The 24649-nt window shown below is 47.2% G+C and overlaps 1 protein-coding gene across 1 annotated transcript in view; it reads right to left on the bottom strand.

Moving 5' to 3' along the window:
• Positions 1 to 24260, bottom strand: part of LOC141085676 (uncharacterized) — a 49910-nt gene extending 25650 nt beyond the window's left edge. The window contains exons 1-2 of the mRNA XM_073571251.1: positions 23560 to 24260; positions 20072 to 20881 (exon numbers count right to left, since the gene is read on the bottom strand). Of these exons, the coding sequence (XP_073427352.1) occupies positions 20072 to 20881; positions 23560 to 24193 (1444 nt within the window). The 5' untranslated portion in view covers positions 24194 to 24260. The remainder of the gene's footprint in view (positions 1 to 20071; positions 20882 to 23559) is intronic.
• Between the last annotated feature and the right edge of the window lie 389 nt (positions 24261 to 24649).

The raw sequence follows: 24649 nt of genomic DNA on the forward strand, positions 1-24649 counted from the left end.
GTGGAGCATGACAGAGTGAAGTCAAAACTAGGGTCATTTCTGATCCTAGCTTGTTGGGTGACAAATTCTACAAATACAGTGAAAGGAGGGAATGGTATGTTATGAGTATGCTTATACATGAACCATGTGTAACCCACTTTTCTTGTAGGTTGTAATGAAGACTTTGTACTATCGAACTGAAACCCCTAGCAGTGTCTAAGAATGCCAGTCCAGGCAAGTGTCCTTCCTCCTGGGCAACCTGTAACTCTATAAATCATTCAATTCTCTAAGCCTTTGATAACCTTTGATCCCTATCTTAGGGAAATCATCAGTCCTTTTGTATAAAGCATTCTCTATGACTTCTATGAACCCATAGCATTCATCAAGTCTTTCTCACACTTTACGTAGACCTATGTATGGATGCCTTATATTAATGTCTCTTAGGCTGGTTTCACATTAGCGCTTTTTAAGCGCACGCACGGCCGGGGGTAGCTCCGCCCCCAAGCCGCTCTCTGCCTGGCGTGCCCGCCCCTTGCTTGTAGCGCCGCCTCCTAGCGCACAGCGGCGCCTGCGATCGGCGCACCCTATCTTTAGCATAGGGTGCACAGATCGTGCGCAGGCCGTGCGCTAGTTGCGCTTTGAAGTTTGATTTTGGCTCGCACGGCGCAGGTCAAAGCGCAACTAGCGCACGGCCTGCGCACGATCTGCGCACCCTATGCTAAAGATAGGGTGCGCCGATCGCAGGCGCCGCTGTGCGCTAGGAGGCGGCGCTACAAGCAAGGGGCGGGCACGCCGGGCAGAGAGCCAGCTCGGGGGCGGAGCTACCCCCGGCCGTGCGTGCGCTTAAAAAGCGCTAATGTGAAACCACCCTGTCTTTGGGCATGCTCGACTGACTCACTTCCGAGCCACTTTACCAGGAGATCTAACTCCTCACTACTAGAAAGGTCCAGTCCCTGAATGGCGTTCTGGAATGAGGCTCGCCATGATCTATAGTTTTCGGCTTTATCAGTAAACTTCACAAGTCCTTTTGTAACCAGTTCTCGGCAGTCAAAGAACTTTGCAGAGTCCATGGTGGCTTGGTCAGTGCTGGTACGAGCAGGTGTGTTATAGTCATGTCTAATGTGTGGTGCATCACCATACCTGTAAGACGCTTCTGGCTTCGGGTAGTCTGTGCAGTACCTTCTCGGTGAAGAAGGTGTCTCTTTAAGGTGGGACGAGAGCTGTACTTTCTGCTCGGTGGAACAGTAGCTGTGGTCGACGTATCTGTGCTAGACATCTTCTTGTTTGTAGTAGAGAAGTTCAACTTTTTACTATTGAGGCTGCCTATGCAGCTACTGTTAAAGATAATAAAAAAAATTAAAATTTGTGTTATATTCACCTTCCGACGTCCCACGCAGTGTCCCCAGGCCTCCGCGATGCTCTGGCAGGTCCCGTTCCCAGTGATGCATTGCGGCAATGACCTTTGATGACGTCACGGTCTCACGAGACCGCTACAGTATCGCGAGACGCGACGTCAGCAAAGGTCATCGAAATGCATTAGTGGGAACGGGACCTGCCAGGAGCATCGCGGAGGCCTGGTGACGCTGCGAGGGACATCGGAAGGTGAATATAACCTGATTTTTTTGTTTTAATTCTATTTTTTACAGGGATATGGTACCCACAGCCCGGAGGACAGTCTCCTCTCCTCCAGACCGTGGGTACCATCCGCAAATGTTCTGCTTACTTTTCGCATGGTGGCACAGCCACATGCGGAAAGTAAGCAGAACAATGCATTCCTATATGGGCGGAATTGCCCCGATTCCGCAAATTAATGAGCATGCTGGGGATTTTTCCGTGATGCGAAAATCCGCAGCATTAGCACAGCATTGCGGAATCCCATAGGACTGCATGGGATGCTGTTTTTTTGTGTTTTCCTAGCAAAAATCACGCGGTAAAAACCGCCGCGAAAACGCGAAAAAACCTGAACGTGTGAACGCAGCCTTAGTGATTATTGACCTTTTGGCACTTGGCACTTTGCATATATTGCACATTTATGATTGAAGAGTTCACTGATTATATTATTATGTACCACCTGTGAGCAGTCTTGAACTTTTTTGGCACTAAACACTTTCTACATATTTTTTAATAATTCCCATTTTAATTTATTTATTGTGGTATGTTTAATAAATTAATGATTTTATGAATCTATTTATTTGCCTATGCCTTTCTTTTCCTACATAATTTATGGCAGGATTGGATATATTGTAGTTTCTTGAATGTGGCGTTTAATTGTTGGATTATTTTGATATGTATAAGGAAAAAACACAGATCCAGTCAGTCCCCCCATTCAACATAAGAGACGCTCTAACAAATCACTTAACCATCTGCTCACTCTTTCTATCCTCCTTCTCCTAGTCACAGGAGACATTGCTCCCAACCCTGGTCCCCCATGTTACAGAAAGTCAAACCCCCCAGCTGCTACACTCAGAAACCCCTCTAATCTTATTAATATTCCATGCATGCCATCTGTCTCTCTTAATTGTGCACTTTGGAATTCTCGCTCAGTGTGTAACAAACTCTCCTTCATTCATGACTTTTTCCTTTCTAATTCTCTTAACCTCCTGGCTCTTACTGAAACCTGGATCCAGCAGTCAGACACTACCGCTGCTGCTGCTCTTTCATATGGTGGACTACACTTCCCTCATACCCCAAGATCAGACAATAGAGCAGCTGGAGGCGTTGGTCTGCTTCTATCACCAAAATTTACCTTTCAGGTTATCCCTGAACTACCCTCACTAGTCTTCCCTTCTTTTGAGGTCCATGCCGTCAGACTCTACACCCCCTTCTCCATGCGAGTGGCGGGGGTGTATCGTCCTCCTGGCCCCTCCCATTAGTTCCTGGATCATTTTGCCACTAGGCTTCCACATTTTCTCTCCTGTGACATCCCTACCCTCATTATGGGAGATTTCAACATCCCCATTGCTCTTCCCCTCTCCCCATCTGCTACTCACCTTTTATCTCTAGCCTCCTCGTTTGGCCTTTTGCAGCTTACTAATTCTCCAACGCTTGAAGACGGAAACTCCCTCGACTTGGTCTTCTCTCGGCTTTGTGCAGTGGATGATTTCGCAAACTCCCATCTCCCACTCTCTGACCACAATCTTCTTTCATTCTCTATCAAGACCTGCCAGTCCGCTCAGGTCACCCCCACTGTCCATACTTATAGAAACATACAGGCCATTAACACCATGAAACTTACGAAGAACTTGCAGTCTTCATTGGCCCCTATCTCCTCCCTCTCATATCCTGATTCTGCACTGAAGCATTACAATGAAACACTTCAAAGTGCCCTGGATGAATTTGCACCCGCTATAAATAGAACACCACAACACAGACGGCGACAACCCTGGCACACCCTGCAAACACATTTCCTGCAGCGGTGCCCCAGGTGCGCCGAACATCTGTGGAGAAAATCCAATCTACACGAAGATTTCATCCATTATAAGTTTATGCTTCGAACATAGAACACTGCCCTTCACCTCTCCAAACAAACCTATTTCAACACCCTCATCACCTCACTGTCCAATAACCCGAAATGTCTCTTTGACACTTTTCATTCTCTACTCAACCCAAGAGTACAGGCCCCAACCACGGAGCTCCGAGCTGACAATCTGGCCAATTACTTCAAAGAAAAAATTGACCAGATCCGACAGGAAATTATCTCCCAATCACCTCATACCATGCACTGTCCTCCCTCCCCCACTGCATCTAGCTCACTCTCTGATTTTGAACCAGTCACAGAAGAAGATGTAAGCAGGCTCCTTGCATCTTCTAGCCCCACCACTTGCATCAGTGACCCATTTCCGTCACATCTCCTCCATTCCCTTTCCCCTGCTGTCACCACTCACCTAACTAAAATATTTAACCTCTCTCTTCTGGTATCTTTCCCTCCTCATTTAAGCATGCCATCATACATCCACTACTTAAAAAACCATCCCTCGACCAAAGCTGTGCCGCTAACTATAGACCTGTCTCTAATCTTCCCTTCATCTCTAAACTTCTGGAACGCCTGCTCCACTCCCGTCTTATCCGCTATCTATCTGATAACTCTCTTCTCGACCCTCTCCAATCTGGCTTCCGCTCCTTACACTCTACTGAAACTGCCCTCACTAAAGTCTCTAATGATTTACTAAAAGCTAAATCTAATGGTCATTACTCCATGCTAATTCTCTTGGATCTCTCTGCAGCATTCGACACTGTGGATCATCACCTCCTCCTCACTATGCTCCGTTCCATTGGCCTCAAGGACACCGTTCTCTCCTGGTTCTCCTCCTATCTCTCTGACCGCTCCTTTACTGTATCTTTTGCCGGTTCCTCCTCCTCTCACCTTCCTCTTACTGTTGGGGTTCCTCAAGGATCAGTCCTAGGCCCCCTCCTCTTCTCCTTGTACACTGCCCCTATTGGTCAAACAATCAGTAAATTTGGTTTCCAGTACCATCTCTATGCTGATGACACCCATCTTCTCTTGACATCACGTCAGCCTTTCTAGAAAACACCGGCGATTGTCTAAACGCTGTGTCTAACATCATGTCCTCACTATATCTGAAACTGAACCTGTCAAAGACTGAAGTCCTTGTGTTTCCTCCCTCTACTAATGTACCTATAGCCGACATTGCCATTTCTGTGTGTGGCTCCACTATTACTCCCCAGCAACATGCCCGCTGTCTTGGGGTCATACTTGATTCCGAGCTTTCCTTTGTCCCCCACTTCCGATCACTGGCTCGCTCTTGTCATCTGCACCTCAAAAACATTTCTAGAATTCAACCTTTTCTTACTTTTGACTCTGCAAAAACTCTTACTGTTTCTCTTATTCATTCTCGTCTCGACTATTGTAACTCTATTCTAATCGGTCTCCCTCTTACCAAACTCTCCCCTCTCCAATCTGTCTTGAATGCTGCAGCTAGGATCATATTCCTCACCAATCGTTACACCAATGCCTCTACCTTGTGCCAGCCATTACACTGGCTACCCATCCACTCCAGAATTCAGTATAAACTTATTACCCTCACCCACAAAGCCCTCCATGGCTCAGCACCACCCTACATCTCCTCCCTTGTTTCAGTATACCACCCTACCCGCGCCCTCCATTCTGCTGATGACCTGAGGTTAGCATCCTCAATAATCAGAACCTCCCACTCCCGTCTCCAAGACTTTACATGTGCTGCGCCAATTCTTTGGAATGCACTTCCCAGGTCAATACGATTAGTCCCCAATCCCCACAATTTTAAGCGTGCCCTGAAAACACATTTATTCAGGCTGGCCTATTGCCTCAACATATTAACCTAATCTATCCCTGTGTGGCACAGCCAAAAGTTTTACCATAACCAGGTTCCCCGCATCATGTTCCCACATGCTTTATGCATCCATTAGCCCTCTGTGTCTGTACTGATACACACTTAACATTATGGCTGGTCCATACAATCAGGGCAACTGTTACCACCCACCTTTCGTGTCTCCCTTTTTTTCCTCATAGATTGTAAGCTTGCGAGCAGGGCCCTCATTCCTCTTGGTATTTGTTATAATCTATGTGATTATTGTTATGCTGTAATGTCTATTGTCTGTACAAATCCCCTCCGAAATGTAAAGTGCTGCGGAATATGTCGGCGTTATAGAAATAAAATTTATTATAAAATGTATTATTAATAACAGTGTATCAGTACTTGGCACATTACAGCATGATATAGGATGCAATAACATGAATAACAGGGACATTACAGAGAGAGCACATAACACAACATAACATAGAGATACAGCTAGCATGGCTATCTAGAGCGAGTTCAGGCTGCCAGCATTGTACTACTTAAACAGACATGCATCTATTTGGATACAGAGAAAACAATATGATACAAAGCACAACATGCCAAACTACACAGTATGCTACACGGTGGCTGCATAACTGTTCGAACACAAACATGTAGGTACGTTTGACCCTTACCGGAATCCGCTTGTCAGGAGCAGTGATTTATAGGGAGAGAGTGCCAGGAACATGTGTGTAACACTCAAAGGTCTGGGGGGAAATGTCTGCAAGCCTTCTTGCCCAAACTAAGGGGGCGGTTCTAATCAGAACACTCTATTTAAAGAGAAATGCTCACTTTATCCAGGAACAGGACAAATGGATACCTAATGACCTCTAATGGTTATAACTGGTACTACACTATGAATTAATTTGCTGCACAATAATGGGCAGATCAGACCGGGATGACCGTCATCTTAGTCGAATGTCACTCAGCAACCACAGGATGACATCAAGTGACCTATAAAAGAAATGACAAATAGAAGCTGGGGTGAAGTTCACGGCAAGAACAGTTTGTGAAAGGCTCCTAGAGGCAGGCCTCAAGTCATGTAAAGCTAAAAAAGCCTTTCTTCAATGAAAAGCAAAGGAGAGGCAGGCTGAAGTTTGACCATAAGGATTGGACCATAGAGGACTGGCAGGGATGGCGTTTGGACCTGGCAGACCAGGCAGATGCCTGGGCCCCACCTACAAATGGGGCCCCCTGCATCTGCAGTCCATTTATGAAGTGCCCAGAGGGTGTACAGCAGTGAATAATGCTGTACATTGCTCTGTAGTCCAGAGCGTCTGTCTCGCAAAGCCCCTTGAGCCCCCCTGTCTCTTTCTCCCTGCAGTCAGGTTAAAAGTTGAGAGTGAGGGGGAGGGGCCGATTACAGCACAGTGACAGCCAGGAAGGAAGATGCCTGAAGCTCTGTCTCCTCCCGAGTCCTGATCATGGCTGCTCCTAGCACTGTCCTGAGAAAGGATATGCCTAAGTGAAGCCACAGAACCTGGTAAGTAAGAGCAGCAGTAACAGGTCAGAGTGCAGTGATTTACTCACTGTGGTCCCAGAGTTCTGTGCTGATCGCTGTAGGATCAAGATCCACAGCCACATACAGCAGCGATCAGCATCAGCTCTGACCACAGTCACTAATCACTGTTTGTAATGTGACAGGGCGACCTCCTGTCACTAATGTCTGGATGACACAAGACAGGGATATTGTCTGCTGAATCAGGGGATTTATGACATAGAAATATACGAATTGCCATCTATAATATAACCGGCTAAGTGTCACTCTGTCCGAAGCCTTTATAGACTACGCAAGCACGACGCGCCTGCGCAGTCTGGCTCCAGACAGAATGAGGCAGCCAGCGGTGAGGAGTGTGCATGGCGCCGAAGATGGCGGTAAGCATACACACTGCATACCGCTATGTCTGGCGCCATACTTACATACTTACCTGACCGGGAGGAGCGTTGCCGCGATGCTTCTCTTCGGCCGAAGACCGGGCCAGGAGAGCGCGCAATCGCATGCGTGATCCGGCGCCATTTTACTGTGTCTTCAGCAATATGGCGCCGGACAGCACTATGGCCATGCGCCTACTCAGGGCGCAAGACTCCTCCCCTGGCCTCCAGCAGAACTGGAGCACAGGGAAGAAGGGTGAGTATAAATGTTTTTTTTTGTATGTGTGTAGTTTAATAGGGGTGAGGGGGACCATGCATACCAGGAAAGGGGGATAAGGGACCACACATACCACAAAAGGGGAATGAGGGGACCACGCATACCACGAAAGGGGGTGAGGGGACCACGGATACCACGAAAGGAGGGTGAGGGGGCCACGCATACCACAAAAGGAGGGTGAGGGGACCATGCATACCACGAAAGGGACTTGCATCTATGCAAGAGAAATTGACATGCTGGCGTCTGGAAAGACGCGCTGCATGTCTGTCTCTGCGGGTGAGGTGCGGGCATATGTGCACGCATAGTGGACATGGAATTTCTAGAAATCCCCTCCACTATGCTGTAACATTTGGACGCTGTGGGTTGGATGTTGCGGATGTACGCAGCATCCAGAGTTTACTGATTGTGGACACATACACTTAGAGCTTTTGCTGTTTTTTTTGTATAGTATTCATTTTGTCTACAGTTCATGTTTAATAAACTTCGTTTTATTCACCAAAAACACAGTGAAAAACAGCGCTGTGATATTTGCAGCTTTTCTAAAACTTTTTCACTGCTTTCTACGGGTGAAAAAAATTGCTGAAAGAAGTGACACGCTGCAGATTTAAAAAACGCTGCAGTTGTGAAATTCAGTCAGGAGAAAGTAAAAGAGTGTGCGGGAGATTTCTGAAAATCTCAGGTTTTGCTAGTGCTATAAAACGCTGTAAACTTCTTATTTGCAGAAGAAAAAGCTGCAAAAATTCTGCCTATGAACGTGGCCAAGAGCGGCTTTTTAAAGTGCCAGCAAAACATATGAGATTTCAGAAATCTCCTGCATGCGCTTGTTTTTTTCTGACTGAATTTCTGAACTATAGCACTTTTTAAATCTGCAGCGTGTCACTTCTTTCAGTGTGTTTTCACCCGTAGAAAGCAATGAAAGAATATAAAAAAGAAAGCTGCAGATATTGCAATGGCATTTTTCATTGCAATTTTTTAAGTGGTTTTGGTGAATTAAACTATTAAGTCTCGTTCACACGTTCAGTATTTTGGTCAGTATTTCACATCACTGTTTGTAATGCAGAAACAGCAGTGGAACAATCAGAGGAAAAGTATAGTAGAAACACGTCACCACTAGAGTTGAGCGAAACAGGTCGGTCAGATTTAAAAATCATCGACTTTCGCCAAAGTCGGGTTTCGCCGATCGAAACCCGACCCTAGTGTGAGGTCGGCCATGAGGTCGCCGATCAGCGCGCCAAAGTCACTTTTCAAATGATGCTTTCAGCGCCTTTTCTCACCCAATGCTGGAGGACGCACACTGTGGGCAATGCGATGACATGTGCAGCGGCCAGCACCATCATAGAGAAGGGCATTGAAGTGATTGGCTGGTATAAAAGGCTGTGAACGCCGACCGCCATCTTACTTCTGCCGATCTTACAATAGGGAGAGGTGCTGCTGCTGATTCTGAACAGGGAGAGCGTTAGGCAGGGAAGAAGAAAAAAAAATGCTTCTGCTGACAGAGCTTTTCGCTGTACAGTTAGTGTGCAGTGAAATTTTTGTTGTGTGCAGCAGCGCTGGTGGTGATTAGGCTGCCTTTTAAGGCTACCTGCTAGCTGCATTGCTGTGTGCACACTGCTGTTAAAACTGCTTTTTTCAAAGCACTCCAAATTTTATTATTTTGTCCTGGTGAGTTACTGAGTGTTCATTTTTTCACACACCGTCTAGCAGTGTACGCTCCTCACACACTACCGTGTACCGCCTGGTATCACGGACAAATAGAAGCTATCTGGGTGTGACTCTGGAAGAAAATGCCGAGGAGTTTATCCATTTTTCCAGACCTACACCTTAGAGTCGTGTCCGTTTTTCAAACAGTTTCGTAGATCTGCTGTTTGATAACGGTCAAAACTAGACAGAGAGAGCGTGTGTCAGTCCGTATACAAATACACGGAGCTTGACCATTTTCCATACACACCATACAGCGTTGTATGCTTCTCACACACTACCCTGTACCGCCTTCTAGCACGGACAAATAGAAGCTACCTGTGTGTGACTCTGGAAAAAAAAGCCGAGGAGTTTTTCCATTTTTCCAGACCTATATCTTAGAGTCCTGTCTGTTTTTCAAAGTTTTGTACATCTGCTGTTTGATAACGGTCAAAACTAGACAGAGACAGCGTGTGTCAGTCCGTATACAAATACACGGACCTTGATAATTTTCAATACACACACCGTACGACGTTGTACGCTCCTCACACACTACCGTGTACTGCCTTCTAGCATGGACAAATAGAAGCTACCTGTGTGTGACTCTGGAAAAAAAAGCCGAGGAGTTTTTCTGTTTTTCCAGACCCACACCTTAGAATCCTGTCTGTTTTTCAAACAGTTTCGTAGATCTGCTGTTTGATAACGGTCAAAACTAGACAGAGACAGCGTGTGTCAGTCCGTATACAAGTACACGGAGCTTGACAATTGTACATACACACACCGTACAGCGCTGTACGCTCCTCACACACTACCGTGTACCGCCTTCTAGCACGGACAAAAAGAAGCTACCTGTGTGTGACTCTGGAAAAAAAAGCCGAGGAGTTTTTCTGCTTTTCCAGACATACACCTTAAAGTCCTGTCCATTTTTCAAACAGTTTCGTAGATCTGCTGTTTGATAATGGTCAAAACTAGACAGAGACAGCGTGTGTCAGTCCGTATACAAGTACACGGAGCTTGACAATTTTACATACACACACCGTACAGTGTTGTACGCTCCTCACACACTACCGTGTACCGCCTTCAAGCACGGACAAATAGAAGCTACCTGTGTGTGACTCTGGAAAAAAAGCCGAGGAGTTTTTCCATTTTTCCAGACCTATAACTTAGAGTCCTGTCAGTTTTTCTAACAGTTTCGTAGATCTGCTGTTTGATAACGGTCAAAACTAGACAGACAGCATGTGTCAGTCCGTATACAAATACACGGAGCTTGACAATCTTACATACACACACCGTACAGCGTTGTACGCTCCTCACACACTACCATGTACCACCTTCTAGCATGGACAAATAGAAGCTACCTGTGTGTGACTCTGGAAAAAAAAGCCGAGGAGTTTCTCCAGACCTACACCTTAGAGCCCAGTCCATTTTTCAAACAGTTTTGTAGATCTGCTGTGTGATTATGGTCAAAACTAGACAGAGACACCGTGTGTCAGTCCGTATACAAATACACGGAGCTTGACAATTTTACATACACACACCATACAGCGTTGTACGCTCCTCACACACTACCGTGTACCGCCTTCTAGCACAGACAAATAGAAGCTACCTGTGTGTGACTCTGGAAAAAAAAGCAGAGGAGTTTTTCCGTTTTTCCAGACCTACATCTTAGAGTCCTGTCTGTATTTCAAACAGTTTCGTACATCTGCTGTTTGATAACGGTCAAAACTAGACAGAGACAGCATGTGTCAGTCCGTATACAAATACACGGAGCTTGACAATTTTACATATACACACCGTACAGAGTTGTACGCTCCTCACACACTACCGTGTACCACCTTCTAGCATGGACAAATAGAAGCTACCTGTGTGTGACTCTGGAAAAAAAAGCCGAGGAGTTTTTCCGTTTTTCCAGACCTATAACTTAGAGTCCTGTCAGTTTTTCTAACAGTTTCGTAGATCTGCTGTTTGATAACGGTCAAAACTAGACAGACAGCCTGTGTCAGTCCGTATACAAATACACGGAGCTTGACAATCTTACATACACACACCGTACAGCGTTGTACGCTCCTCACACACTACCATGTACCGCCTTCTAGCATGGACAAATAGAAGCTACCTGTGTGTGACTCTGGAAAAAAAAGCAGAGGAGTTTCTCCAGACCTACACCTTAGAGTCCTGTCCATTTTTCAAACAGTTTTGTATATCTGCTGTTTGATAACGGTCAAGACTAGACAGAGACAGCGTGTGTCAGTCCGTATACAAATACACGGAGCTTGACAATTTTACATACAAACATCGTATAGAGCTGTCCGCTTCGCCAACATTATTGTACAGTATATCTGCCGTTCGCATTACAGTCAGTTTTATACCTAGTCAGTGTGTGTGACACTCCGTAAATACCTATATGGAGATTGTTAGTTGCACAAAAATCGTATACAACTTTACACTTCTGATACAGTTCCGTATATCTGCTTTTTTGGAATACGGTCCAATACATACTGTGAGAGCGTTTGTGACTAACATAATATATACGTTGATTTAATTTGTTTAATATACCTTACACAGCTGAGGAAGTATGGTGGAAGAGGCCGCGGACGTGGGCAGGGGGGTGCAGCTGGTACTGATGGTGGTGGTGCATCGGTTGGTTCTGGCAAAAACACAATAGCAGCTAAGGCAGGAGGTGTTGAGCCTGCGTCATCCTCTGGCCCAAGAAGGCCTGTAAGGTTGCAAGATTCCTATGGTGATGACATGGAAGGTCTCACACACTGTTTAACGGACTACATTAATTTCTGTGTAGACAACACGGTACCCACAAAAGTAGTGAGGTGCTTCTCTAACAACAAACCATGGATCAGCCCCGGAATAAAGGCTCTTCTCAAAGAGAAGAAGTTGGCCTTCAGATCAGGTGACAAGGGCAGGCTGAGAGAGGTTCAGAAGGATCTGAAGTATCTAATCAGGCAGGGAAAGGCTAATTATAAGAGAAGGATTGAACTGAAATTGTCACAGAAAAGGATCCATGAAGTCTGGGAGGGTCTAAAGTCTATATCTGGGCATAGACAGACTGTCTCCAGGATGGTTGTAGATAAAGAGGGGCTTAATGAACTTAATCTATTCTTTAACAGATTTAATCACACACTGGCTGCTCCTGCCCGTGCATACCATTCACACCTCTCTGCTACAATAACCTCACCCCCTGCTGCAACTTGTCAACTGAGCCAGAGTCTGTTCTTCACAAGTACCCAGGTTGCAAAAGAACTGAATAAGGTCAAAGTTTTGAAGGCTTCAGGTCCTGACGGCATCAGTGCAAGGCTAATCAAAACCTGCGGGCACCAGCTGAGTGAGATCATTACATATCTGTTCAATATGAGCCTGAGAATGGGTATAGTACCACAACTGTGGAAATTATCGTGTGTGGCACCAGTTCCGAAGAAACCTTATCCGAAAGACCTTAATGACTATAGACCTGTAGCATTGACATCACACCTGATGAAGGTACTAGAGAGATTGGTTCTCACACGTCTCCGTCCTCTAGTGAGCTCGGATATGGACCCTCTCCAGTTTGCCTACAGGCCGGGCATTGGTGTGGATGATGCCATTATCCACCTTCTAGATAGGACTCTCTCTCACCTGGAGAAACCTGGGAACACTGTGAGAATAATGTTCTTCGATTTCTCTAGTGCTTTTAACACCATACAGCCAGGTCTACTGAGAGACAAGCTGGGCCTTGTTGGTGTGGACCTCCAACTCTCCACCTGGATCCTTAACTACCTCACGAACCGACCTCAGTTTGTAAAGGTTCGGGACAGTGTGTCAGACACAGTGATCTGCAATACAGGGGCACCTCAAGGTACAGTTCTTGCCCCTTTTCTCTTCACACTGTACACTGCGGATTTTAGGTGCAACTCATCTAGCTGCTACTTGCAGAAGTATTCTGATGACTCTGCAATAGTAGGCCTCATCACAGGAGGAGATGAAAGAGAGTACAGAGATACTAACCAAGCTTTTGTGGAGTGGTGTCAGAGGAACCCCCTTAGGATTAATTCTGGGAAGACCAAGGAATTGGTGGTGGACTTTCGCAAGGGCAAAAATCCACCAGTAGTGGTGAACATTCAGGGAAATGACATTGAGATAGTCGACACCTATAAGTACCTTGGTGTGATCCTCAATAATAAGCTTGACTGGGCCCATCACTTGGATTCAGTGTACAGGAAGGGCCAAAGCAGGCTTTATCTGCTCAGAAGGCTGAGAGCCTTCGGAGTTAGAGGGGCACTCCTTGCATCCTTCTTCAACTCTGTTGTGGCATCAGTCATCTTCTTTGGTGTGGCGTGCTGCGGTAGTGGCATATCAACCAGGGACAGGAATAGGCTGGACAAACTGATTAGAAGGGCCAGCTCTGTCCTGGGATGCCCCCTTGACCCAGTTCAGGAAGTAGGCGACAGGAGGATACTGGCCAAGGTGAGCTACATGGTGCAGAATGATTCCCATCCCATGCATGAGACCGTGACAAAGATGTGCAGTACTGTCAGTGACCGGCTACTTCATTCTAAATGTGAGAGGGAGCGCTATCAAAAGTCCTTCCTTCCTGCTGCAGTTAGGCTGTGTAACCAGCATTGTCCAAAATGGAGAATGACCCAAACAGAGAACTGATAGATCCAAAGTTGTGACAGTCCGGTTACATTTTTTTTTTTTTGGGAATATACAGTATGTACCTACCTACTGTCAATGTAATGCCTTTATGCATCTGTATCTGTACTTGTTCCTGCCTTGCTGCTGTAATGCTCTGAATTTCCCCATGGTGGGACGATTAAAGGATTATCTTATCTTATCTTTTCTTGGAGTAGGAAAATTGCTTTTAAAGCCGGAGCATCAGGAACAGGTTTTGGCGTACATTGCCGAAACAGCCACCAGCTCTATTGCCTCCTCTTCTGAATGGTCGAAACCTGCAAGCACGGAGTCGTCAGTGCAGGGTTCTGGTCATAAAAAACCCCTTTCCTTGTGTTCTTCACCCCCAACAAAAGTTAAGGATGCGGCTGCCCACACTTCAGATTACTCTATGGAGCTCTTTTCACATACCATGCCTAGGTTGTCCAGTCAAATTCTGAATTCCCCAGTCCAAGATGAATCTTACATGGAGCGCACTGATGCCCAGCCACTGCTAGATGATTCTGCTGGTACATTGACCCACAGCACTACATTGCCCTCGCAGTCTATTGAGCCAGAATCTGACCCTGTTAAAACCCAGGTGCCCCTTCCCGCATGCTATACCACCTTACACAGTGACACAGAGGAAGGTAAAGAGGAAGGTGCAGATGACTTTGAAGAGGAGGTGATGGATGACCCATTTCTGGACCCGGATGGGCATCCATTAGGGGAGGAGGGTGGCGCTGGCAATAGTTCAGATAAGGAGAAGGATCCACAGCAGGCATTGACATCGCAGCAGCGGTTATCTAGCAGGCCCGTAGCTGTCCTAAAACATGGAACAAAAACTAAAAGAGTTGCAGGACAGCTTGACCAGACGGTCAACTTAGCACAGCGTGCAAGGCCAGAAAATGCTTACCATAGTAGGAAGAGTCCAGTGTGGCACTTCTTTGTCCAAAATCCTACTGATGAGGCAAAGGTTACCTGTAAGAAGTGTCAAAGGACCTTTAGCCGAGGTAAACAACTCAGAAATTTGAATACCAGTTGCATGCTTAGACATTTAATCAACATGCACTTGCAAGCGTGGACGGACTACAAAACCTCAGGTAGCACATGTGCACCTGCTCCGACTGAAGGTAGCCAACAACGCTCCATCGCTACCCCCACTGTAAGACCACCGCCACCATTAAGCACACCACCAGCACTAAATGTGGAGGTGTCGTTGCAAGGCCAAAGCACTCAGGGAATCACAATACTTTTGCTACACAACACTGAATCTAGGCCATCACCACCAATACCATCACCAACCCCCTCTCACTCCATCCAATCCACCGCTACTTCCCCCATATGCAGCTCTCCAGTCCAGCTCGCCCTACCAGACACTCTGAGTAGGACAAGAAAGTACTTATCCTCTCATCCGTGTACACTGTGTTTGAACGCCTACATTGCCAAACTAATCTCATTAGAGATGATGCCCTACCGTTTGGTTGAATGCGAAGCTTTCCGCGACCTCATGGCCTATGCTGTCCCACGCTATGACCTACCCAGTCGGCACTTCTTTTCTCGAAAAGCCATCCCTGCCCTCCACCGGCATGTGAAAGACCGCATTGTCCATGCACTAAAACAGTCAGTGAGTGGAAAGGTGCACCTCACAACAGATGCATGGACCAGTAGGCATGGCCAGGGCCGTTACGTGTCCATCACTGCGCACTGGGTTAATGTGGTGGATGCAGGCTCCACTGGGGACAGCGGCGGTGGAACAGTGCTGCCTAGCCCACGGTATAGGAAACAGTTGGCTGTAGGCTTTCGCTCCTCCTCCTCCTCGTCTATCAGCGAAAGCTCGCCACAGAGCGCAGTCGCACGAGCACTACATCCACAGCTGGCAGTGTTGCACACGAGGTGTCCCACTATCGAACAGCTAGTGGTAAGCGTCAGCAGGCTGTGTTAAAGATGATGTCTTTGGGCGACAACAGACACACCACGGAGGTACTGGCCGACTAGTTGCAGCGACAAACAGAGTCATGGCTGGGCAGTCTACATCTTGAGGCAGGCAAGGTAGTCAGTGATAACGGCTGGAATTTTGTGGCAGCCATAGCCCGTGCAAAAGTCACACACATACCTTGCCTGGCTCACACTTTGAACCTGGTGGTGCAGTGCTTCCTTAACAATTATCCGGAGTTAACATCCCTGCTCCATAAGGTGCGAAGACTGTGCTCGCACATCCGTCGCGCGGCCGTACACTACAGTCGTATGCAGAAGTTGCAGCGATTGCTCCACCTCCCTAAGCACCACCTAATCATAGACGTTGCAACAAGGTGGAACTCCACCCTGCACATGGTTGAGAGACTGTGCGAACAGAGGCAGGCTGTCATGCATTTGTGGGAGGATACACGGGCAGGCAGTTTGAGAGAAGACATGGAATTGTCGGGTGTGCAGTGGTCAAAGCTGAAAGACTTCTGTAAAGTTCTTCAGTGTTTTGAGGAATGCACACGGCTGGTAAGCGCAGACGACGCCATCATAAGCATGAGCATCCCACTTATGCGTCTGCTCATGCAAAGTTTGACGCGCATTAAGGATCAGGCGTCTGCAGCGGAGGAGGAGGAGGGAAGCCTTGATGACAGTCAGCCATTGTCTGGTCAGGAAACTGTCATGGATGAGGTGGAGGAAGAAGAGGAAGAGGAGGAGGAGGAGGATGAGGGGGATGATTATTTTGGGCAGGAGGATGTTTCTCAGGGGGCAAGAGAAAATGTTGGCGTTCCAAGGTCAGGTACAGTGTTTGTGCGTGACTGTAGGGATGTGGATTTGCCAGAAACTGCTCCTCCACCCACCACGGGCAGTGCATCATTGACACCTGGAACATTGGCCCACATGTGCGATTATGCCTTGCGGATCTTAAAAAGGGACCCCCGCATTGCCAAAATGATGAGGGATGACGACTACTGGCTGGCCAGCATCCTCGATCCACACTACAAAGGCAAACTATACAACATCATGCCACAGGAGAACCTAGAGATAATATTGGCAAACAAACAAGCAACTCTGGTAAACCGTTTGTTTGAGGCTTTCCCAGCACACAGCAGTGGTGCTGGTTCTCCCACGAGCCGTAGTGGGCACAATGGAAGAGGTGTTCGTGGTGCACACAGCAGAAGTGGCATTGGAGACAGGGGTTTAATGACCATGTTTTGGAATGATTTCTCAAGTACCGCTCACACGACTGCTAATACTGCATCGATTAAAAGTGACAGGAGGCAGCATTTGTCAACTATGGTTACAAACTACTTTTCCTCCCATATCGATGTTCTCCCACACAGGTCATTCCCCTTTGACTATTGGCAGGGGTGAACCTAGCCTATCTGCTGCCTGAGGCGAACAGCAAAATGACCCCCCCCCGCACACAAAGTAAATTTTCATATCTATCCTGTAAAACTGAGTACAATAGTGGACATTTTGATTTAGATAAATAGAAAAAAAGGTGTCCAAACACAAGGATGTCAGCACCATCACACGCACATACAAGAAAAACACATAAGTATCCAGAACAAGGGTTAATAATGGCAATGGTAGGCCTGGCACAGGGCCGGACTGGGACAAAAATGCAGCCCTGCCACACAAATCCCACCAGCCCACAAACTATAGCACTCATCACCCCGATCAGTGAATTTTTGCTACACTTTGTCATCTCCTCATCACTCTCTTTTATGGAGTTATTTGAAGAGCCACATGTGAATGGCGCCACAGTGCGTATGACTGACCACAGCTCCATTTACATGGTGCTCTTCAAAGCTACGTTTCCCAGGATCATGGGGGTCCCAGCGGTCTGATCCACAACAAACAGAAAGTCATCCCCTATCCCCACATAATGCTCCATACAGTATTATGGGCCCCATATATTACTGCATACAGTATATTGGGCCCCAAATATTATTTCATACAGTATAATGGGCCACATATATTACTTCACACAGTATAATGGGACCAATATATTACTTCATACAGTATAATAGGCCCCATATATGACTTCATACAGTATAATGGGCCCCATATATGACTTCATACAGTGTAATGGACCCCATATATTACTTCATACAGTATAATGGGCCCCATATATTACTTCATACAGCATAATAGGCACCATATATTACTTAATACGGGAGTTGGAAGTTTCGCCCCCAGCAGTTCGCCCCCAGCATTTCGCCCCCAGCAGTTCGTCTCCAGCAGTTCGCCCCCAGGTACACTTCGCCCCCGAACATTTTGCCCCCAGCATTTCGCCCCCAGGTTGTTTCGCCCCCGCACATTTCGCCCCCGCACATTTTGCCCCCAGCAGTTCGCCCCCGCACATTTCGCCCCCGCACATTTCGCCCCCGGATGTTTCGCCCCCGGATGTTTCGCCCCCGGATGTTTCGCCCCCAGCAGTTCGCCCCCGGATGTTTCGCCCCCAGCAGTTCGCCCCCGGATGTTTCGCCCCCAGCAGTTCGCCCCCGGATGTTTCGCCCCCAGCAGTTTGCCCCCAGAAGTTCGCCCCCGGATGTTTCGCCCCCGGATGTTTCGCCCCCAGCAGTTCGCCCCCGGATGTTTCGCCCCCAGCAGTTCGCCCCCGGATGTTTCGCCCCCAGCAGTTCGCCCCCGGATGTTTCGCCCCCAGCAGTTTGCCCCCAGCAGTTCGCCCCTGGATGTTTCGCCCCCGGATGTTTCACCCCCAGCAGTTCGCCCCCGGATGTTTCGCCCCCAGCAGTTCGCCCCCGGATGTTTCGCCCCCAGCAGTTCGCCCCCGGATGTTTCGCCCCCAGCAGTTCGCCCCCGGATGTTTCGCCCCCAGCAGTTTGCCCCCGAATGTTTCGCCCCCAGCAGTTCGCCCCCGCATGTTTCGCCCTCAGCAGTTCGCCCCCGGATGTTTCGCCCCCAGCAGTTCGCCCACAGCAGTTCGCCCCCGCATGTTTCGCCCCCAGCAGTTCGCCCCCAGCAGGTCACCCCCGGATGTTTCGCCCCCAGCAGTTCGCCCCCGCATGTTTCGCCCCCAGAAGTTCGCCCCCAGCAGTTCGCCCCCAGATGTTTCGCCCCCAGATGTTTCGCCCCCAGCAGTTCACCCCCGGATGTTTCGCCCCCAGCAGTTCGCCCCCGGATGTTTCGCCCCCGGATGGTTTGCCCCCAGCAGTTCGCCCCCAGCAGTTCGTCCCCGGATGTTTCGCCCCCAGCAGTTCGCCCCCGGATGTTTCGCCCCTGGATGTTTCGCCCCCAGCAGTTCACCCCCGGATGTTCAACCCAGGATGTTTCGCCCCCAGCAGTTTGCCCCCGGATGTTTCACCCCCGGATGTTTTGCCCCCAGTCAGTTCGCCCCCAGCAGTTCATCCCTGGATGTTTTGCCTCTAGCAATTTGCTCCTGGATCTTTCGCATCCGGGAAAAACCTGCCTGAACTGAACATTGGCAGGTTTGCTTATCACTAATAATACACCATATGAGTGTAAGATATACAATTCTGATCAAATTAGTTTTTTTTATTCTCAAACTTTGTTTTCTAGATGAGTAATTTTACAAACAGACAGGAAAATAGTAGGATTTCATTGGTTACTAAGGAGGTCGTGCCCCCTTGGGAGCAGAATGGATCCTGGCTCCCTATGATACATTCAGGGCTGCTTGTTCACAGCCCTCTGCAAAGCTCCCCTTCACCCTCCGCTCATGTGCTCTGTCCTGGACAAGAGGAGGGCTCCCCCCTGCCTGTGTAAAGCCGTTACAGGACGGAACACATAGGGGGGGCTTTGCAGAGGGCTGTAAACCAGCAGCCCTTTATACATCATAGGGAATATATTGTTAGCTGCATGCTCCTGTGCAGCCGCGCCCTCTAGAATCCATCCACAAGTACTGCTACTAAGGAGAAACAACCTCCTTAGCAACCACTGAAATCCTGCAGCACATGGAGCTTTAACTTGGATGAGACTTTTCACACAGAAGTGAAGCTGCTGGAATGTCTCCTTTGGAAATGAATATCATGGGCACAGGTACTATAACATAACATGTTTTTTGCAGGGTTATGCTTTAACTGTATATATCAAAACTGTTTTAACAAGAAACATAAAAAGGTATAGAGGGGAAGGATTAGAGAAAAAGAGAAAATACAAATTGCAGGTTATAATGCTTGAATTATTTTACAGCTAAAAACACTGCTCTCAAAACATACAATATGTGACCATGAACTAAAAATCAAAGCTGTAGGCAATGCCTCTGAGATAATCCATCAAGCTTCTATTATCGAAATCTTGCACGATACATTTAACCCTTGCTGAAATTGCAGCATACTTTTTGTTTCTTGCAGCGATGGGATTTCCTGATATATCTGAATAATTTCAAAACTATGGAGCTCTTGCTGATGTTTCAGACAGTTAATGAACCGGTATATATTTTGGAAAAGAGTACCACATGTTTCTCGAAAGCTATGGTGCCATCCTTCGACATCATTATTTGTTCGCTGTTGATCATTCAATGTTCGTTCATACACATTCCAGAATTGAACTGGAAACAAAGGTGCTTGACGTCCTCTGCGATTCATTCGACCGATATAGCTGTCTTCAAAATAGTTGGCAATAGGTATTGCTTCTTGTGGAAAGTCAAGATCTTCCACCAATTCTTCAAATGATTGCACAACATTCTGTGGTGGTAGAAAGGCCAGGGCAGGCATCATGCGTATCCAACGGGCAAATTCATGGTCACCTTGGTATTGCATCTTGAGTCCTTCATTTTGAACTTTACGCCAAACCGACTGTGAAAGGTGGAAAAAGCAACCAGTCTTCACAAGGTTGGGGAATTCACTTTCAAATGCCTGTATTGCAGCTAGTTCAAAATCCAACATCAGGTTGTCTGGCTGCAGTCCAGGCTGCAAGTTCTTCAGCTCTTGCAGCACCCTCTGGTATGTAGAACGGCTCTTGTCTGTCAGCAAGGTGTACACTACAGGAACAACAAGGCCGCTGTGGACTACATGGATTGTGTAAAGTTGCTTAAACAAGGCTGGTGTAGTGAAAAACATACCATCAGCAAACCACTCTTTACTTTGTGCCAGTAGATGGAGATTGTCTCTTGTTCCAAATATCAACATACGGCTGTGTCCATTTCCTAATTTAAAATGAAAGTATTAGTAGAGGAAATAACAGGAAAAGTGTAACAAGCAGCAGACAGAGTTTTGGGATAAATTCACAAAAAAAATATCCTAATCAGAAGACTCTGTTCATATCGCACATTAAATACTCACATTTTGCTCCAGATTTTCTGATTTCATAATAAAAAAACTGAAGCAAAATCTAGTGTGAAGGGGCCAACCAATAGTTTTTTACAACATATATTGTCCCAGTGGAAAATTATATATTTTTGTTTAAAATTAAAATTACTTCCAAACTTGAAATAGGTCACACTTTTAGGGTACCTTTAGACCCTTCAACTAGATGGCCGTTCAGCACGGCCGATCGCCACTATGCTGAACGGGCCGTCTAGTTGACAGCCGCATCCAGACGCGGCGTGCGGCTGGACGTCTGAATGAACGACTGGGCGGTCCGCCCGCCTGAATGGGGCATTCCATTCAGGCGGATGGGCACGCTAGCCGTCGGGTGGGCAGCGCAGACGTTCGTGACGTCCGCGCTGCCTATGCTGTCTCATTGAGAGGATTGTGCAGGACGCAAAAAACGCCAGTAAAATCACCAGTGTGCTTTTGGCCTAAGGCATAACTGAATGGTCCATTAGGCCGGGGTCATATGCAGCATTAATGTGTAAATCCCATCCACATGCTGATGAAAAAATTTTGTTTACAAAAAAAAAACATGCAGTGCAGCATGTCAATGTATGCTGCCATTATACAAACAAAATTCCAGCCATTCAGACAAGGGGCTGAAATCCTGCACTAAAACCTGCACCTAAATCCATAGAGTTAAGTGAAGATTTTGATACAGAATTAGGGTACCACAATAGTGGCCACAATTGCAGGCACAAATAGATTCCTGTGGGATCTCCAATTGCTACCGCAATTACAGCCGCTGCGGAGATGCCGCTCCACAATCCCCTTCCGTCAGTGGGCACGAGGCCTCAGGCTTTATCCAGACAAGCTGGATTTACAGGCGTATTCTGTGCTGTGTTTCCTGCCTGAAACCCGCCCTTTCATGTCTATGGTGCGGGTTACGGGCGGATTCCGGCCGGGGCCGGAAAACGCCCCACCGGAAAATAGCTTCAAAGCTATTTTCCGGCGGATCCCGGAAGGAATGGGAAGGTGCTAGAGGGAAACCTCCCGAAAAATGCCTGCAAACCACGCCAAATATGCTCAGTTTAGGCCATAGCAGGGCATGGCCACGCCCAAAGCAGAGCTTGGCCACGTCCCCTATTTGCAGAAGCGTTTTGCCAAAGCGCTTGCAAAGTGCTTAAAAAGTGCTTGGAAGCAGCAGGCAAAACGCATCTGCAAATCATGGCGTATCTCACCTGAGCTCCGGAGTTCAGCCCGACCTGTCCACGGATCTGCAGGACTGAACTACGAGAGCCGAGGAATCAGCCGGCGATGGCAGTTCAGTCCGTGCATGCCGCAGACAGGCGAGGCTGAACTCCGGGGCAGCATCCAGGACAGGTATGGCCAGTACAATGCTGCATATTTGGAATTAGTGTTGGCCGGTCCGATCACTGAAGATCGTAATTTATTACAATTTTCAGGCTGATCGTTATTTTAAATTACGATCCGATTTGTAGCCAGATCATGATGATGATCTGAATTAGAAATCGGAATCCTCCGTAATCTGAAAACACTGTCCGGGCATACACTCCCGAACAGTGTGCGCATATATATATATATACACACACACACACACACACTATACAGGTGTACAGCGTGTGTGCATATTTAGCTTTAGTAAATGGCTCCAGGCTGCGCTGTTAAAAAATAAACAAACCCAGTTACTCACCTCTTTCTCCAGTGTCCAGTACTGGCTCCGGCTCCTAGCCCAGCAGTGCAGGGAATCCCGAAATCCAGGCGGCGCATCGCCGCCTCTGTGCCTGCCGTACTATAACTACAGTGGAGAGTGATCCCAGGACCGCTCACTAGACGGTCCTGGTAAAGCACCACATCACGTCACAGAACAGCCCGGCACATGTGCAGAGGTGGTGATGCACAACCCAGAATGCATAGCATTGGGATTTCGGAATTCCCTGCACCGCCGGAGACAGCGCTGGACACCAGAGAGAGAGTTGAATAACTGGGTTTGTTTATTTTTTAATGCAGTTTGGGGCCATTATATATGCAAGAAAGCTGGAAGAAGAGTGGCTCAACTGAGATTGTTGCTGAGGACTCAGTGTGCTGCTAGAGCAGGGGTTGGCTTCCGCCCGTACTTAACATGCATCCATGAAGAAAGCCCTCCGCGCTCCTTTATTGCATTTCAAAGTTCCAAAAGTGCCAGACCACCATCACCCACCCACATATATGCATATATATACACACACACTGTTCGGGCGTACAGTGTGCATATATATATATATATAAATATATCTAGCTCTGGAGATTGGATCTGAATTAATTCCAATCTTTCGGTATGATCAGCCCGATCTGATCCTATCTTTCCAGTGATCGGCCAACACTAGTTGGAATCAGTAGGCCTCACTACATTATATTACCCTCAAAGTTTCCCTTGAAGGCAAAAATCACATAGTATTTTATATCAGCACCTTATAGTGTAGCATTTTTCACATTTGTGCAAAATAAACTTTGCAATAATTATGCATAATGGAATTGTTTTAATACAATGTTAAATGGTTAAGTAGCTTACCAGAGTCATGCAGAAGGAACTGCTGCTGGACACCATCAATACTGATCTCCTGGAACTCCAGGGGGATAACAAGTTGATCAAGGGTTTGAGGTAACCTTGGGATATTGCCAAGTTGCCTTGCTAATCGTATTGTCCTCTTCAGTGATGCTTTCCTTGGGAGAAGTGCTGCAACATTAGTATGGGCTCCTGAAACGACGTCTGTGAGAATCTGTTGTGGTGTCTCCTGTGTTGTCCTTGCCCTGGTCGCAGCCTCATTAACAAGTCGGATTGCTTCAGGTCTTGCAGCTTGTGCTGCGTGATTGTGAAGATTGACTACTTTCACAACTTCGCCAGATTCTTCATTGGTCCAAACACGTCCCTTGCAAGTCGACCGTTTTTCACATACCCAGATGGAATGAACATCGTCAGCGGTTCGTTTGGAAAATAAGTAAATGTGATTCTCATGGACCAACTTGCTCCTTCCACGTTTGGACAGAACTGAATTCATAGTTGTAGAAAGTGAATTGCTGTGGAAGCTGACTGATTTTTTGTGGCAGTACACTTCTCTCTTTGTGGAGATTTCAGACACTGCTATATTCTGATGTACAGATGGAATAAAAGCTAGTCTAATGTAACTTGCAGGACATGTGACCATGCTACTTGTTACATCTGCAACAAAACTTGCAACAAAGCAGGTCAGTGCTGGGTCAGGTAAAAGTTCAAAATTGTTTAGACTTTAGGCCTCTTGCACACTGTAATTTTAGAGTGGTTTCACACTTGTGTTTGTGGCCGCCAGAGGTCGATCCGCTCTGGATCTGACATCCAGCTGACCCCAGGGCAATGCTGGCTGAATGCTGGCATTCCGCTTGCATTGCCCATAGAAGTGAACGGCTGGGTTCCGCGATCTGCAGACGCCCGTTCGCTTTCGTAATGCCGCATTCCGCTATCAGTGTCAGAACAAAAAGAAGAGCATTTTCTTCTTTTCGTTCCGCTGCAGGTTAGCGGAATGCGGCATTACAGAAGCGAACGGGCAGCCTGTAGTGCATATGTAGCGGAAGTTTGAAAGCACCCTTATGCTGCCACTGTTTTAGAACTCCAAAGCACGTGCTTT

The sequence above is a fragment of the Dendrobates tinctorius genome, unplaced genomic scaffold (assembly GCF_039654945.1).
Source record: "Dendrobates tinctorius isolate UK_male_01 unplaced genomic scaffold, ASM3965494v1 ptg000028l, whole genome shotgun sequence".
In the NCBI taxonomy this organism is placed as follows: domain Eukaryota; kingdom Metazoa; phylum Chordata; class Amphibia; order Anura; family Dendrobatidae; genus Dendrobates; species Dendrobates tinctorius.